Source organism: Macroventuria anomochaeta (genome assembly GCF_010093625.1).
Source record: "Macroventuria anomochaeta strain CBS 525.71 unplaced genomic scaffold BU25scaffold_25, whole genome shotgun sequence".
NCBI classification, from domain to species: Eukaryota; Fungi; Ascomycota; class Dothideomycetes; order Pleosporales; family Didymellaceae; genus Macroventuria; species Macroventuria anomochaeta.
The window spans coordinates 400,094-416,293 of record NW_022985386.1 but is presented as its reverse complement, the minus strand read 5'-3'; the positions used below and the strand labels follow the sequence as shown (position 1 = coordinate 416,293).

At 52.6% G+C, this 16,200-nt stretch overlaps 9 protein-coding genes across 9 annotated transcripts; 5 read left to right on the top strand and 4 right to left on the bottom strand.

Annotated features, from left to right (window-relative positions):
• Window positions 1-447: 447 nt before the first annotated feature.
• Window positions 448-1,104, bottom strand: BU25DRAFT_116223 (uncharacterized protein). The gene is made up of 4 exons (XM_033700392.1): window positions 1,100-1,104; window positions 915-1,030; window positions 588-866; window positions 448-535 (listed from the first exon to the last, which is right to left on the bottom strand). The coding sequence occupies exons 2-3, from the start codon at window positions 944-946 to the stop codon at window positions 626-628; spliced, it is 273 nt and encodes a 90-aa protein (XP_033559785.1). The 5' UTR covers window positions 947-1,030; window positions 1,100-1,104; the 3' UTR covers window positions 448-535; window positions 588-625.
• A 766-nt stretch (window positions 1,105-1,870) lies between these two features.
• BU25DRAFT_372091 (uncharacterized protein) lies at window positions 1,871-2,968 on the top strand. The gene is made up of 2 exons (XM_033704000.1): window positions 1,871-2,244; window positions 2,295-2,968. The coding sequence occupies exons 1-2, from the start codon at window positions 1,951-1,953 to the stop codon at window positions 2,688-2,690; spliced, it is 690 nt and encodes a 229-aa protein (XP_033559784.1). The 5' UTR covers window positions 1,871-1,950; the 3' UTR covers window positions 2,691-2,968.
• On the bottom strand, window positions 2,846-3,964 carry BU25DRAFT_372086 (Pex19-domain-containing protein; the record flags this gene model as incomplete). Its single annotated transcript, XM_033703999.1, has 2 exons — window positions 2,994-3,964; window positions 2,846-2,944 (listed from the first exon to the last, which is right to left on the bottom strand). The coding sequence occupies exons 1-2, from the start codon at window positions 3,882-3,884 to the stop codon at window positions 2,846-2,848; spliced, it is 990 nt and encodes a 329-aa protein (XP_033559783.1). The 5' UTR covers window positions 3,885-3,964.
• Window positions 3,965-4,148: 184 nt separating this feature from the next.
• BU25DRAFT_412621 (ubiquitin-conjugating enzyme) lies at window positions 4,149-5,288 on the top strand. Its single transcript, XM_033706837.1, has 2 exons — window positions 4,149-4,611; window positions 4,701-5,288. Exons 1-2 carry the CDS (start codon window positions 4,473-4,475, stop codon window positions 4,952-4,954), a joined length of 393 nt encoding a protein of 130 aa, XP_033559782.1. The 5' UTR covers window positions 4,149-4,472; the 3' UTR covers window positions 4,955-5,288.
• A 215-nt stretch (window positions 5,289-5,503) lies between these two features.
• Window positions 5,504-6,997, top strand: BU25DRAFT_449989 (RNA-binding domain-containing protein). Its single transcript, XM_033709672.1, has 5 exons — window positions 5,504-5,657; window positions 5,713-5,844; window positions 5,966-6,222; window positions 6,418-6,505; window positions 6,562-6,997. The coding sequence occupies exons 2-5, from the start codon at window positions 5,734-5,736 to the stop codon at window positions 6,766-6,768; spliced, it is 663 nt and encodes a 220-aa protein (XP_033559781.1). The 5' UTR covers window positions 5,504-5,657; window positions 5,713-5,733; the 3' UTR covers window positions 6,769-6,997.
• Window positions 6,998-8,109: 1,112 nt separating this feature from the next.
• BU25DRAFT_116154 (P-loop containing nucleoside triphosphate hydrolase protein) lies at window positions 8,110-9,557 on the bottom strand. The gene is made up of 3 exons (XM_033700391.1): window positions 9,241-9,557; window positions 9,121-9,186; window positions 8,110-9,067 (listed from the first exon to the last, which is right to left on the bottom strand). The coding sequence occupies exons 1-3, from the start codon at window positions 9,278-9,280 to the stop codon at window positions 8,337-8,339; spliced, it is 837 nt and encodes a 278-aa protein (XP_033559780.1). The 5' UTR covers window positions 9,281-9,557; the 3' UTR covers window positions 8,110-8,336.
• Window positions 9,558-9,741: 184 nt separating this feature from the next.
• On the top strand, window positions 9,742-12,518 carry BU25DRAFT_396986 (glycoside hydrolase family 63 protein; the record flags this gene model as incomplete). The annotated part of the gene is made up of 3 exons (XM_033704855.1): window positions 9,742-10,080; window positions 10,135-10,596; window positions 10,672-12,518. Exons 1-3 carry the CDS (start codon window positions 9,879-9,881, stop codon window positions 12,516-12,518), a joined length of 2,511 nt encoding a protein of 836 aa, XP_033559779.1. The 5' UTR covers window positions 9,742-9,878.
• Window positions 12,519-13,066: 548 nt separating this feature from the next.
• BU25DRAFT_423275 (Endosulfine-domain-containing protein) lies at window positions 13,067-13,482 on the bottom strand (the record flags this gene model as incomplete). The annotated part of the gene is made up of 2 exons (XM_033708201.1): window positions 13,067-13,345; window positions 13,402-13,482. 2 exons carry the CDS (start codon window positions 13,480-13,482, stop codon window positions 13,067-13,069), a joined length of 360 nt encoding a protein of 119 aa, XP_033559778.1.
• Window positions 13,483-14,518: 1,036 nt separating this feature from the next.
• Window positions 14,519-16,132, top strand: BU25DRAFT_412617 (DUF431-domain-containing protein). The gene is made up of 5 exons (XM_033706836.1): window positions 14,519-15,233; window positions 15,286-15,303; window positions 15,368-15,478; window positions 15,525-15,643; window positions 15,707-16,132. The coding sequence occupies exons 1-5, from the start codon at window positions 14,915-14,917 to the stop codon at window positions 15,761-15,763; spliced, it is 624 nt and encodes a 207-aa protein (XP_033559777.1). The 5' UTR covers window positions 14,519-14,914; the 3' UTR covers window positions 15,764-16,132.
• Window positions 16,133-16,200: the final 68 nt, after the last annotated feature.

Genomic DNA, 16,200 nt, shown 5'->3' with positions numbered 1-16,200 from the left:
GCGCGTGTGATGGAGGTCCAGTACTTGGAACGTCATCTGAGGAAGAGTGATGTTGCCCAATGTTGCGTGGTGAGCAGCCTCGCGCAAAATTTGCACATCCACCGTACTGATGGTCTTCCATAGGTCGTTCGGGTCGATTGCCTGCCGCTGAGCTTGTGCAAGATCGCTGCCTGCAAAAGTTGTCCGTTGGACTTTTCGTAATCGCTCTCCAATCGACTCGACCACTTCAGCGTGAGGCCTCCAGAACAGGAAACCCTCGTGACATAGCAAGGGAAGTTGTCTCCGGCTAAGACATCGAAGAAAGGTAGTGGTCTTTGTCATTGGTGCTTGTCAAGCCTGCACCTGGCATAGAGCCTCTTTGGCATGCCATTGAACATTGAACAGCTTGTTATAGTGGTTAATCTTTTACTGTAAGATCAATGACTTCGTTGACCAAATGTCCGATCTGGCTGTACTCTGGATGTCTGTCGATTGCGCGTGAAACGCTATCGCGGCTCGGCTCGCGCTTCACAGGGATGGTTGACGACTGCCTGTTCTGTACCGTAGATGATCAGTAGCACCCTAAATTCAAGATTCACAAGCTTTACCTTCAGCTGTCGAACGAGCTCTCGAAGTTCGTCTCTGCTCATGTTGTCCTCCGACCTCTCGTGCAGTGGATCAGACTTGGTGATCTAGAAATGATTTGGAGTGATTGAAGAGCCGCTACGCGATGATAGTCAGCGAACACACTGACCGCAGAGTGTATGGCGTTCTTGCCTCTTGACCGGTACTTGAAAGGATACTCGGCAAATGGTGCGCGCGCTTCGTCTACATAATTATAAACCCATTCGTGCCCCGTAGATGTCGTTTCCACTTGTTTCCCGAGGCTATGCATGCGTCAACCTTAGGGCGAAGATAGTAGCATAAATGCGTACGTAGTCTGATGTGAGCGAGTGTCTCCTTTCATGCGTTTTTCCGACACGCACTTGACCTTTTCGAGGCGCTTCGTGTTCCTCGTCCTTGCCGTCGGAGGCTTACGTCGTGTATCGATCTTAATGCCCCACAAGAATGCCATAGTCAGTGTCGAAAGCATCATCGAAAGAAAGCTTGGATGCCGAACCTGCGACCGGATCTAGCTTCGATGTACTTCGTCATCTGGTACTGTCGCAAGCCTTCATCCTGATCGAGCACCGACTCTGTCTCATCGTCATTGTACTACTGAAGAGTCTGTCGACTAGAGTCTACGATTTCGACCTTCAGACCAAACACTTGATCGAGGACTGCCATTGTAGAGTTCCGGTCGTAAAAAGGGGCGATGAATTGTTGACGAGCTCCTGAAGGCACGATGTTAAATGAGTAACATGTAAAAGTCCGCTTTACACCCTGCCCAAGAATCGTCCACTCGAATGGGAGTGTGAACCTATAGATCAACCTGTATTGCCGCGTCCAGAAGAGGGGTTGCACGTCACCAAAGGAACGTGTTTGCGAAAGGCTCGACCTATCAGCCGGCGTTGGTAACGCGAACCATGGTACGTTCAGCAGCACCTGCTTGGACACGGACCTAATTACTACTGTGAAGACGTCAAACTGGTCTGACGTAACGCCCTGTGAGAGTGGAGGTCTCTTAAACCTTCGGGGTTTGAGCCGTTCTTGGAGTAAATGCACGACTATAGGCAACGATTCAACCTGTAAAAGACTTGCAATAAACTCGAAGATCTTGCAATGATAATTTTATAGGAGAGATTTAAATATTCTGGGAAGAGGCTGAGTGAAGGACCAGGTCACGAGAGGCCTCGAACCACACGTGACGTTATCGATAAGGAAAGCGCGTCGGACGCGCCTGCCATCTTCGTGTCGCGACTGCATCATTACTTCCATCCCAATTATAAAAAGTTTCAACACGATACAGCAACGCGTGCGCACACACTGCATCCTCATCCGAAAACCACGTCTAGAAACTGAACGATCACAATGCTGCTCACGAGCACATACTATTCCCAGATGCCGAACCAGCATTACGCCACCCACGCACCAATTCGGTCCTCTCCACTTCGCGAACGCTCCGTGAATGCTGGTGCAGGCTTGTTCGACTTCAGCATGACGTCGCAGTCTAGCGAAAATCAAAATTCACAACCACAACGCGCGTTCAAAGCCAATCCGGTAATGCAGACGCGCGATGCTGCTACCAAGAGACGGCGAGACATGTTCTACAAGCGCGTGCAGAACAATCGCGAGGACAAGAAATGGGAGTCACGAGGCGAACAGGTATGCCGCAGACATCCTTATAGTCAAACGCGTATACTAACGCGATACAGATCCAGCAACTAGACTTTGTCTCAGAGCGCAGACGGTGGGAAATTAAGAAGGCACAAGAAGCACCACCAGAAGAAGACGAGATCGACGACGAGCTTCTGAGCGACGTAACATTACCACAGTCTTCAAGCAGCGCACCGCAATTAGAGCCAGGAATGACCGAAGCGGACTACCTACTTGCACAGGAGGAGTACGAGCTGCAACAGCTGGTTGCTTCGATGGAGCAAGAGCAGAGTCAGAATGCAACGCCACAGCAGCATTACGGAAGCGATGATGAGGACTACGATCAGATCTTCATGGAGTGTACGACAGATGTTGATATGCGGTACCAGCAACAACCGCAGGCTCATGATGGCGGCTACAGAGACGTGGATGACATGGACATGACCGACGGCTAAGAAGCAACATGCTCCTCGAGTGACGTGCTCCAAAAAGAGGTCAGAGGTTCGTGCCAGCTGGACTTGACAGCCAGGCACCCTGGCATGGAGGTCGAGGCTAGGCACATGTGTAGTGTCTCAAGTATATTGTTGAGATATCTATTGTAGACGGTGAACTATTGCGTCGGACATCCTTCGTCCATTCCCGCCAGCGCTTCCTGCGCAGCATTCATATCACCGACAAGATCGGGCGGCGGCGAGCCAGCGGCTTGCATCTAGAGATGGTCAGTAATATGAACGTCCAATATCAACGGGTTGGTATACCTTTTGCATCCTCTCAACAATGTACTCCCGATCTTTCGCATTATCATCACTGTACCCCTTCGTTTCGAATCGCCCTGTGATCTCCTTGACCAGCACTTGCTGCTCTTCATACCTCTTGAGATCCTCCTTCGGCACCTTGTCCTTGTTCTTCTCCATCCACGCTGGGAACTTGTCATCGAGCTCCTTCATCGGCTCGTATAGGATTTCCTTGTTGGTCAACTGCTCCATCATGCCCATCAGTATCTTGCTGAAGTCCTCATCGCTCCCCTCCCCACTGAATCCCCCGCTCTCCATCTCCTTCAGCATCTGCGCGAGGATGTCGTCCTGGTTGGCGGACGATGCGGCAGCGGAGGAAGCAGCGTCGCCGGACTCTTGCATGCGCTCCATTGTCTTCTTGATTGTGTCTTGGAAGCTCTTGTCTGCTTTGCTAGTAGATGCACCAGCTTTCGAGGGTGTCCCGTCTTTCAACGATGACGATGCTGCTGCAGCTGCTTTTGAGGCTGTGGGCCCTGGTAGGTGATCGCCGCCCATCTCGCTGTTCATCTCTTTCATAATATCCTCGAATTGCTTCTGGAAGTCGCCCTGGCCGAGAAGCTGCTCCATCTCGTCTTGCAGCTTCTTTGCGAACTCAGCTTCATCTTGAAGAAGAAGCTCGGCAGGTGAGATATCTTCTGGTCTCCCGGGGCCTGAGGCAGATGGTGCTGAGGGCTGTGGTGCGGCTTTGAGTGCTGATGCTGCGGGTGCTTTGGAATCGAGCTTTGTGTTTGCGAATTCGTCAAGCACGTCGTCGAGGTCCGAGAGGTCGTCTTCTTCGGGGTCTGATGCGATGTCGGCTGGTGGAGGGGCAGCTTTCACATGCTCCTTCTCTTGCTTTGCTGGCGCGTCCGCCATTGCTGTGTGCTTGAATCTACCTCTTACCAGTGGAATCGTAAAGGTCGGAAGTTGTGGATACGCGCGAGTGACAGACGTTGTATACGCAATTGCAGGTCACTCACGCGCCGCCTCTCTGCACCGATACCCGTCGACATTCAGCCTCGGCCGCTTCTGGGTGGGGCAGGCGCAACCGGTGCAGCGGGGCAGGGATCGCCTACTGGGCTAGACTCACGCTTAATTGTCACTGTACGTCACGTGGACCTGGAATCGCTGCGCTGAGCACGTCGACCTCACGTCGAAACCGTACTTGACGCCGCTTTCTCTCACTCTCACCGCGCACGTCACCTTATAAAGCTCGTCGTCTCGCCTGTTCTCCAGTCGTCGCACTTTCCATTCGCTCGGACTCCCACCACTCACATTGTTCGCAACGAAACATCACACACCGAAGCTTGATACCAGCCTGACGCCTAGACCATGTCTCTGTGCATGAACCGCCTCTCAGAAGAGAGGTCAGTAACGCTACTCGAAGGCTTCTGAGCTTGGCTCTAACATCGTTCTAGGAAGCAATGGAGACGCGACCACCCCTTCGGCTTCTTCGCAAAACCCATGCGCGGCGCGAACGGTATGATGGACCTCAAGAAGTGGGATTGCGGTGTGCCTGGCAAAGAGAAGACTATTTGGGAGGGTGGCCTGTTTAAGCTCGAGGTCACTTTTCCTGACGAGTACCCTACAAAGCCACCAAAGTGTACGTCTTCGAACGCCTTCATGCTCAGTCGTAGCGAGGCTGTAGCCCAGTGCGGCTCCCCACTATCCATACGTTCTAATACATGGCAGGTAAATTTGTCCCTCCTCTATTCCACCCCAACGTCTACCCGTCTGGCACCGTCTGTCTGTCCATCCTCAACGAAGAAGAAGGCTGGAAGCCTGCCATCACAATCAAGGAGATCCTGCTCGGTATCCAGTCATTGCTCGACGAGCCGAACCCAGAGTCGCCAGCTCAAGCGGATGCCTTCAACCTCTTCAAGAAGGATAGAGCGGCATACGAGAAGAAGGTGCGCGGTGTCGTCAAGGAGAACCCGGCGCCCTAGCCCCGTATAATGCGCGTGTAGAGCACGTATATGGACTCCTTATTTTGGATTGGGAGAAGAGACCAGGTGTACGTTTTTGAGCTCGGAATTGTGGGCAGAGATTGGGTAAGGAGGTAAAGCAACGTGTGTGCGGTTTACATCTACATGGTTGATGGGCCACCTGCTTGTCACGCGTTCATCATGCGGGCGGTATATCCACGGCTTCTGGCGTTAGGGAGTGATGGACATTTTGACGGCTCATTCGAGCCCTAGACGGGAGGCTTTGGGCCTATACACTTGCTTTGATTTATTGGCGATAACCTGAATCAAATAGACGACAATCATGATCTTTTCACAATTAGAACGCACTGATACTGATCAGACGTATCTTCGCGCGTGTCATTCCCTATGGTATTGCGACGGAAGTCTTGCTCATACATCTTTTGCCTCCTTTCCAGCCAACGCGTTGAGGCTGCTGAGCAAGGCAATCGCGCAAACCCCGGTCTAATGTTTTAGCGCGATTCTTGGAAGCTCCGACCAACGGCCATCGTCACTCCCTCGAAGCTACACCCCATTTACCTTCACTCCAGTGCCATTCCTTCTTTCACCAAGCCTTTGTTACTGTCGCGTCAGCTGTACGAGCTCAGAAATTGATTCTTAACAATATCTACCTCGTCACCGTTTGACAGATCCGCGTTCGAAACCGAAACAGCTCAGTAGCCTTGTACGCTCAATCACCCTTCAAAGCTTCCTCTGCATGGCACTAACGCCAAAACCAGCTCAGAAGAAGCTCCACCACTATGTCTGACGTTGATACCGAAATTAAGCGCGAGGAGGAGCTGAAGCGCGAAGAAGATGAGCGCCTTGATACCGCAGAAGACGAGCGCCGCGGAGATGATGCCACCGAAGAGGTACAACGCGCTTTGCTACAATCACACGGTCGCTTGAATTATCCAATATACGCGATAACTGCGCAACATACATCAAACCTGATCTTTCAGACAAAGGAGAGAAACTGACAATGCGCAACAGGAGGAGATCTCAGCCATGAGGCGCCGCGTGCAGGAGATGGAAGAGGAGGCACAGAAGCTGCGCGAAATGCAGCAGTCGCTCGATCACGAACGCCATGAGATGCGCGAAAGCAAAGAAGACGTCGACTCGCGGAGTATCTTCGTTGGCAACGTCGACTACGGGGCTAGCCCAGAAGAGATTCAGGCACATTTCCAGAGCGTTGGCAGCATCAATCGCGTCACCATCCTGCTCGACAAGTTCACAGGGCATCCTAAAGGGTCAGTACTAAGAGGGGGTTTTCTTTGAGCATCTATTCGCAAGCGACATGTTTTACCCATTACGAAGCTGCTATGCGCCGATCAACGCGCTGCTTAGCCCAGCGCGCGTCTGACGCGTACATCGCCCCCGACATCATCTTTCGCAACCTGGCAAGAGTTTGGCAGAAAGATTGGAACGCTAATGAGCGTATGCAGGTATGCGTATGTAGAGTTCACAGAACCCAGTCTGGTCAATGAGGCTCTTGTTCTCGACAACAGTCAGTTCCGCAACAGAAATCTGAAGGTAAGCTACAGTCACCAGATGTTGCGCATACGAACGAGCGTTGCTGATGATCACAGGTCGTACCCAAGCGAACCAATCTGCCCGGTATGACGCGAGGCGGCCGTGGCGGTCCCAGAGGAGGCCGCGGAGGATATAGTGGTCGAGGTGGTCCATATGGTGGTCGCGGCGGTGGCTACGGCGGTGGCGGCTACGCTCCTCGAGGAGGAGGCTACCGTGGCGGGTACCGCGGCGGCCGTGGAGGTTCTGGCTACCGCCCATATTAGTTGCACGGTGTCGATTGGGAAGAAGACTTCGGTCATCTTGAGAGTTGCGAGCTGCAGTTGTTTTTACTTGATATCAGGAAGACAAAATTGAGCTGAGGTCCGTAACAAGGACATTGAAAGAGCTTGTACCATATTATTATATTGTACGCTGCGAAGACTATGGTCAGCGGCAGAAATGGGCTGTCATCGTTCTTCATAAGCTACCGGCCACAGCCAACCGTTACTAGGGATAATTACTTATATTGTTGCGTTCATCTACAACAGACGCCGCCTCTGGATGCCCTGAGTTCTTACTGCCATACTACGCCCCTCAAACCTGGAATTAACGCGCCACTCGTAACGAGTACTGACACCTCGCTCCTTCGAGGCCGTTGCAAATGGATCTGCGGACACATTTCACCATGCACCGCACATGGTGGCAAAACCGGTTGCTCGAACACTAGCTCCATCCTCCAGAGCATCTGTATCCTATCACTTCCCTGCCCCTTAACAACCCTCCCCGCCAGCACCTCAAGCCGGTGCCTCAACTCTTCACTATCTTCCTCCATCGACAAGATTATCACATCCACGCGTCCAAACCGCCTGGTCCATATCCTCAGGCCAGTCAAAATACGGTTCCAAGTGTTCGAGGATTTTGGCGTCTCATATCATGGTCAGGTGCAAATTTGAGGGCGATACAAAGGGGTGTACGATTGCGAGGAAGTCTGTCCATAGACGCGCGTCGTGGGATGGTGTCACATCGTCGGCATACCACAAGGAGCGGGTGAAGGACTATCCGGTTGGGAGGCTGAGCGCGATGTTTCGTACGCTGTCTTTGTGGAGGATGAGGGACTGGGACACCGGACTGCAGATTGGGGACAAGAGCAATGCGGTCTGGGCTGGCATTGGTAGGATTGTTGTTGGGCTGAGCCGTCGCGTGACGATTATCTTGTGGCTTACGCTGTGGGTTGCTGGGCTGTGGGTTGCTGGGCTGCGGCGGCAAGGCTTGTTCGAGCTGCTGCTGTCGCTGTTCCTGTTGCAGTTGCGCTCGTTGTCGCCATGTTAGCAGCGGAGGATGCCATCCTAGCCTGCAGGAGCGACGAGGTGGTGGTATGTACAGATGGGGTCGAGCGCATGGACTAATCCATGTCGGTCGTAGCTGAAGGAGTGCTTGTAAGAGCCGAAGGCATGGGAGTAGATCAAATCTCGAATTTCAAGAGGGAGATGGAAGAAAGGAACCTTTTTGTCTGTTGTTGGCATAACAAAGACCCCTCGACGCTGAAGATTGAAACAGAGACATTCTTATATGTGTCGTGGCAATCGAAATCGCTCATACGTTAGTGATAATGAGTTGTATGTGTGCTGCGACAAGGCATGATCGACCAAAGCGTGAGTCATATGAGCCAGACCTCAACGTTCGAAAGGTTCGGTATCGGAAGGTGTGATGCCCTTTGGTGCCCTGAGGCCTACAATGTGACTGGGCTGAAGTGAGTCACTCGCATATGCATTGCGGTCGTCGTTCGAAGAAGCTATGAATCTAATGAAGGGGTTGATAGCGAAGTGAAAAGAGGCAAAGCTTGGCCGCAGTACTATACAATGCTGTCATCTTTCGAATTGGCTGACGACGGGGGACTCACAGTGCTGGGATTCAGTCGCGATCCGCCATTTGTCGAAGTCTGATCTTTGCCATCACCTACGCCTTGGTACTCTGGAGCCCATTCAGGATCTTCTTTGCTCTTAACCAACTCATGAACATCCAGTCTCGAGTCTATGATCTCTTGCCCGTTCACCAAGTCATTCTCATCAGCTCTCTTTGCCGCCTCTTCCTCGTTCTTGGCGATCCCAGCCTTGATGTGTCTGTGTATCAACCGCTTCCGCGCAACCTGGAAGTCTACATCGACAAACCACAGCTCATCCATGAGATCTGCCGCCTCCTTCCAAGGACCGTGGTTCAGTGAGCAGTAGTTGCCTTCGAAGATGACAATGCGAACGGAAGGTGCAATCGGGATGTCGTCCGCGACAGGGTCTTTCTTTGCGTGGTCGAAGCTAGGTGCATATAATGTTCTAGTTTCCGGCAGTATCGGTTCTCGCAATTTCTTCACCAATGCGAGAAATTTATCCGCGTCAAACGTGAATTCTGCGCCTCTACGTGCATGTGCGTTCTGAGGGTCAAGCATGGCGTCGAGTTGTGCACGTGAGAGGTGATAGCCATCCATCGGTATAAATGCTGCGACCGGGTTGCCATTATACGTCCCTGGGGAGTTCTGTGCATGTTTCTTGTTGAGGCCGTTGGAAACTTTGGCTGCTAGTGTGGTTTTGCCTGAACAAGTCAATCTTGCGGATTGACCACGCGACTTCAGTCAAGGTACTTGCCTGAACCTGGTATGCCAGACACTGCTACCATCAACCGCCTTGACCCACTCACACCCTGAAACTTCTCTGCATTGTCCTGTTAGTGGCCAGTCAGAAGAGTAATATCGCGTTTCTTCGTACCCCAAGTCTTCTCTACTAAGCGGTCGACTTGTTCTTGCATGCTTGAATCTGTGAATCTCGGTCTCGTTAGGAGCAGACAATTCTTTCGGACTTTGAGCAATTGATAGCTCAGTGGCGATTAGGATCAGCCAGTAACTGAACCGGGGATGTTGCTTTTGCTTTGGCGCAATCTTTGTTGACTGTGGGGGATCTACCTCTCAATCAGAGGCCGAGTTACCGCTGACGTCGTTTTGCGGGGGGAATCTTTGCACGTGATGAATATCGTGGTGTTGATGTGTCAATGTCTTGGAGATAGTGAGACATGGCGGGCGATATGAGCCTAGGGCTGATTTCTCGACTATCTTTATTATAGGTCTTTCGAGGTACGTGGTGTAGCGGTGCTGAGGTAAAGGTTGCTGCTTGAGCAAACGACCGACCAATCGGTGCTCAATACTACAGCGGAAGTAATCAGGGGTGCATGGCGCCTGACGCCGAGAAGGATGCACAAATCGAGGCTGCCGACAAACTTCTTGCGCTGTATTATGCTTGTATGCGCAAACGACAAGTATCATGGTTGAGCACTCCCCGTAGTCGTCTCTTGAATTCACCAATTGATTAGTCGGTGCGTCCAGACGCGTCATAGCTTGCTTTCAGGGACCATGCAGCTTTCAGCGGTTTTGGTAGCGCTCGCCCTTGTTGCACCTGCGCTCTCGAAGACGATCGATTCGTCCCTCTACTCCAACGAAGCGCCACTGTTATGGGGGCCATACCGACCCAATCTCTACCTGGGCATTCGCCCCAGAGTGCCCGAAAGTCTTGTTGCGGGGTTGATGTGGGGGGAGTTGGATGAGCAGGAGAAGAGTAGGTGATTGAACTTGGAGAGGAACACTTGGACAGCGCTGACTGGGATCGCAGAGTTGCGACACACAGTTGAGCAGAACGATGGCATGGCTATGTATGGCTGGACCACATACGACGCGCGCGCCGGCGGCACCCAGATCATTCAAGATGTAGGGAATCAAATCGACATCACGACCGAGTTCATAAAGAAGTTTGAGGGCCAGAGCGCGGGCAATTGGGCGCTGCGAATCAAGGGCAAACTGCGCAATGGTGCACCTGCAAACCTGAAGACATCCGTTATCTTCTACGTGGGTATGGAGGCTAAAGAGGGCTGCGCAGACTGCCAGCTGGAAGCTTTCGAGCAACTTGGCGCTGGTGATGACAAGTCTGTTGAGGCAGTGAACATCGCAATCAAACACCCCCGACTGGGTTCTGCGGGTATACATATCCCTACATCAGTTGGCGAGGATGGGCGGCATGAGGGCACAATTGTGCATACGTTGAACATCACCGAGGACAAGCTGTGGCAGGCAAAGTGTAAGTGCAGTCCGTCTTACGAGCTGAGCGTATCATGAGTTCAGTCAACAAACTGACATTTCTGTGCGCAAGAAGCCACTTTCCTAGACGCGTTGAAAGCTCAATCGAAAGATCGAACAGAGGCCGGAAAGATGGACGTGGTACTTCGCAACGCCCCTGGATCAGGCAATATGCACTTTGTGCAGATGATCGTTCATGGCAGCTTCGACTTCAACGTGCTCTATTCGAGCCGGGCAGCAACACGTGCCATGACCACTTCGGAGATGGCAAGCAGTATCCAGGAATCAGTGGTCGCATACAGAAAAGCTTATTCGCGTGTCTTCACGCCGAAAGCTCCGTTCAACACAGATCAACACGCTACGTTCGGTGAGAAGATGCTCGCAGACTTACTGGGCGGCGTTGGGTACTTCGAGGGCAAGACGAGAGTCGACATGTCGAAGAAGGCTATCTACGCTGAAACGACCGGAAAGTTCTGGGAGAAGACTGAAGACGCTAAGAAGCACTCCATACCCGAAACGAAGGGGCCATATGAGCTGTTCACGCATACTCCTGCTCGAGCTGTCTTTCCGCGAGGCTTCCTATGGGATGAAGGCTTCCACCTTCTTCCAGTATTGGACTGGGACGCCGACCTAGCCATGGAAATTGTTCGAAGCTGGCTCAAGACTATGGATGATGATGGCTGGATAGCTAGAGAGCAAGTTCTCGGCACCGAAGCCGAGAGTGGCACTCCTGGTGACTTCATTACGCAGTACCCACACATTGCCAATCCGCCAACATTGTTCTTCGTGGTCTCAAAGTTTATCGACATGTTGCAGGGCAAAGTAAAGTATTATGGGCATGAATCTACGCTCTTGAAGCCCGAAACGGGTAAGAAGTTTGTCGTGAAGCTGTACCCACTCCTGAAGAAGCACTATGAGTGGTGGCGCAGGTCTCAATCAGGAGACATCGAGGCTCACTCTGTTCCGTCAGCGAACCTCAACGAAGGGTACAGATGGCGAGGCCGTACACCAGAAACAAATTATCCCAGCGGGCTCGACGACTACCCACGCCCAGAGCCCCCAGACATCTCCGAGCTGCACCTCGATGCACTATGTTGGGTAGGTCTAATGTCTCGCACCCTCGAAAAGATCGCTTTCTTCACAGAGGCCACCCACGATGCATTCACCTACCAGAACCACATCCGCGGCGTCAAAACCAACCTCGAAACCCTCCACTGGGAAGACAAGCAAAACGTATACTGTGACACCGTCGTCCGCGACGACAAACACACCTACGTTTGCCACAAAGGCTACCTCTCCCTCTTTCCCTTCACGACCGGCTTCATCGACGCCACGCACCCACACCTTGACGCGACCTTGCGCCTGCTGCGCGACCCAAACCACCTTTGGACCGACCATGGCATCAAGTCGCTCTCGCAGGAAAGCAAAAAATACGGCGTCGGCGACAACTACTGGCGCTCCCCTATCTGGGTAAACATGAACTACCTGATCCTCACGCAACTCCTGGTCCTCGCCGAAACACCTGGCCCGCAACAGCAGCGCTGCAAGGATATCTACATCGAGCTAAGACGCAATATCGTGCACACTGTGTTCAGCGCTTGGGTGCAGACGGGGTATTCGTGGGAGCAGTACGATCCTGTTGGCGGGCATGGGCAGCGCACGCAGCACTTTACTGGCTGGACGAGCTTGGTGGTGAGTATCATGGCGATGCCGGATTTAGAGCAGGGAGACGGTGTGAAAGAGAAGGTTAAGGAGATCTATAAGGAGGCGAAGAAACAGGCGGTACAAAACCAGGGGTATAGTGTGGGCACGGTGGCATTTTTGGTTATGCTAATGGTGTTTGCGTATGTTACGCGGAGGAGATTTGCGGGAACGTGGAGGAGTTTGAGGAGGGAGAAGAGGGTTGGGGATCGTAATGTTTGATAAGTGAGAGTGACACCGGTGGTGTGTATAGTATGTGCAAGTCGTCATGTAAGGTACCAGTGTTTTAAGAAATGTCAAGATCGAGCATCTTGCGCAGGCACGTCGCGAATTTGGCATATTGAAGAGTCGATTCGACTATTTTCCATACCTGCGCGAGGTATCCTACATGTGCAACAAAGCATGTAGCCGTGCCATCCAAAAAAAAATCGTCGTAAAAACATACTCCATCCATTCCCGGTCCTTATCCATATCAAGCGTATTGCACATGAAGCGAAAGGTTCCGTGTACCCGGCAAGCCTGCATCACGGCGATATTGGTCATTAGTCAGCACCGTCCAGCAAGGAACAACCGTTGCCACAAGGCATGAGGAAACGCGCCCAAACGCCGCGGATGACGCCATAATCCGTTGTAATCGATACAGGTCAGGCCGTAAGAAAGTGTGACGAAGAAGATATTTTGATATTCCCTTTTCACATACGCCGGAAGCGAAGGAGCCAAGGCACACACCCAGATTGACGGTATGGAAGTCCCCTTAGACCTGAGCCGCCTTACTGAGCCTGAGGCTCCGCGTTCTCGGCGAAGTCGGAAGCTGAGGTCTCGCGGTTGAGACTTGTCTCGCGATGCAAGAAAGTGCCGCCCTCCTTCGATGGGCTGCCAGCCTTCAGATCTCCACTTGTTGGGGCTTGTCCGTTGCTTGGTGTGGGTGGGGCCATGTGCGGGATCTTCTCGGGGTTGGGGTGCTCGCGGCCAACTTGGGTGACGCCGACGTCTGAAGCCTTGCCGGCCTTGGAGAGTGCATAGTCGCCGCTGTCGAAGTACTTGCGCTCCTGTACGATTGGGTTAAGTGGCCATCTTGTAAGGACATGTGCTGGTGGGAGCTTACCTTGAGCTTGTTCTGCAACAGGTCCTTCTTGTTCGGCAGCTTTCCGTAGAGACGGAAGAGCTTGGCCTCCTCCGGCGACATTTTCTATGCTCTGTCAGATCTGGGGTTGGTACAGCCTACGGCGTTGCCAAAGGGGCAGCAATGCGAGCAGCAACAGAGCTGCGCATGGGCCGCGAATGACGTACGCTAATGTCCACCTTGTTCTGCTGGTGAGGGTTCATCTTCGCGGTTGATGATGCGTTGCTGTGGGTACGAGTGACGTTGGCGAGAGGGGTAGTTGCTCGTGAGACGAAGGGGATGTCGTTATTTATCCTTTGTCTTCGCAAATGTTGTCGTCAGAAATAAGGTTAAGGGTCCAGCACGTCCACAAATTGGCCGTTTGGGCAGCAGGGTCGTGGCAGGGAACAGATCAGTTATGCGTCTGGCTGCCGGCTTTCCACCGTGGGCGATTGGACGTCGAAGAAGCTCGGACGTGGCTCGCAGCTGCTGCCTGACAACACACAACAACGACACCCGGTGGCTAAGACGGGATTGTCTCTGGTGCTGTGTCGAAGTTTTGGGTGAAGGGTGTGAATGCCCCTCAATCCTCACAATACGATAAGCCTTTATCGTCCGAGGTAGCGCCTTTGTGAGAGAACACTCGGCAAGATGAACAGTGCAACAATGCAAAACAAATTGCAGTTGTCAAACAGGTGTAGCTCGGATGCGATTGGTAGAAGAAGGAACGAAGTGAAGGAGTCACAAAAGTGGTCGAGGTTGAAAATCTGCAGGGAGTAGAAGGAGCATTGGAAGACTTGCAGAGAGGGGTATGCAGCAAGATATGTAGCAGACCTTGGGTGGGCCGATAGCACGACCACCAAGGTTCCTCATTCGACAACTTTGATTGTCCCGGGAGCACAAGGAAGCATATACAGTACCGCTGCCGCGAGAGGCAAGGCAAGCTCGACGCTTGACGACCGCTGGGTGGACGACTACGTTGGACTGCTGTATGCTTTACCACTCACGGAACTCCCACAACGTCACGCGTGCTTACTAGCGTCCTGGATCGCCAGGACCGCTGTAATTCCGTCTCAAAGCTGCAGTTGCTCGAAATGATGGCGCTCGTTGTGCAATTCCTTCCACACTTCGAAGGACTCACCGCCGCTTGCAATTAATCTGGCGGACGACTCTTTGCATCCTGGAGCTACAGAGCATCAAGCCCCACTTACGCTTCCTTTACGTCTGCTCACACACGTAATAGGCTGCTTGCTAGGTCCGATCTCTTAGTGCGCTCGCCAAATCCTCGTCGGCCGTCTTCAGACCACATGCTCCGCCTAGCAAATCACTACTGCAAGGCCCGCACCATCAACGACCATCTCCAAGACCGTTCTGGGACACAATCGAACGTTCCAGGGTCCTAGTGAAGAATACTTGGCAAAGTTCCGAAAAGCTACCACCGATTGCCACGGTCTGTCCAGAGGGCAGCTGACTTGTACAACCCAAAAGAAAAAAGTTCTCGTCAGTCACAACCAGAATGGCCGGCGCGGGGAAGACTTTTGTTGTCGAGCACCTGGACCCAGAACTTGAGCAGTGGTCCTCACTGGAGTACTCTGCCATTGCTCAGGAATGCCACGACACCGGATCTCAGTTCCTCCTCTCATCAGTGCCTACTTCCCTGAAGTTGCCAGAGAAGCTTCAGCAAGCTAAAGGTCTAAATGTTGAGACGAGAGGTATCGAAGAGATTTACGCCGACCGCAAAAACCGCGTGTGTCTGCTCGACCCTGCTGCTGCCAAAGATCTCAGCCCAGAGGATGGTGACAACTTTGACATCTTTCTCTTTGGCGGCATTCTCGGTGAGTTGTGGTGCTTGTCATGCCGTTGGACCATTGACTGACGAAGATGCAGGCGACGACCCACCCAGAGGTATGCAATATGAGACTCAGGCATGCCAGCATTTCCCAGTCAACTGATCATTTGATGTCCACAGACAGAACATCTGAGCTGCGTAAGAAAGGCTATGAAGGCCGCCGACTCGGTCCTGTGCAGATGACGACCGACACCGCTGTGCGTGTCACAAGAATCTGCGTCCAGGACAGAAGTATGTTTTCTTTGTGCGTTCGAAAGCTGCAACTGACAGTGCGCAGTCCCAGTCGAGAAGATCCCGTATGTCGACCACCCAGAGATCAGGACAAACGCGAACGAGAGCACCGAAATGCCATTCCGTTACGTCGTCGGTAAAGATGGAGAACCCATCATGCCACCGGTATGTCCTTCAGCATGCAGACGTGCAGCAAGATCTGACACCCCGAATACTAACGATCAGCAGGGCATGGTTGAACTGATCAAGAAGGACTCTGAGAAGAGTCTCGATGATCTTCTCTAAGAAATTGCTGGGCCGGTTACGACCATTAAGCATCGACTCCTAAGAACGAAGTTAGAAGTATGCCGAAAGTCTATCTACGCCACTGTGGCACGCAGTCTTCAACATGTCCCAGAAGATGCCGTTTCCAGCAATGCAGGGGGAAGTCGTGCACAAGGAGAGCTGCTGTGTGTATTACGTTGTGGGATAGGGGCCCAAATCTGTGGGGAAGGGACGGGCCGACTGGAAGATGTGCTGCTGTGAGTGTCGATCCATATTCGGAGACCGTATTGAAGGCTGGACACGAATGGAAGTTGGTGACGCCTCGTGAGTTACTCAGTCATGGAAGGGAGTGCTGTCAGGCCCGACACATCCTCAAAGCAAATGCAGGGCGTATCCAGCGACGTTGTGAACTGTGATGCAAGCGACCGTTGAGCGCGGAGGACCCCCCGTGAATCAAG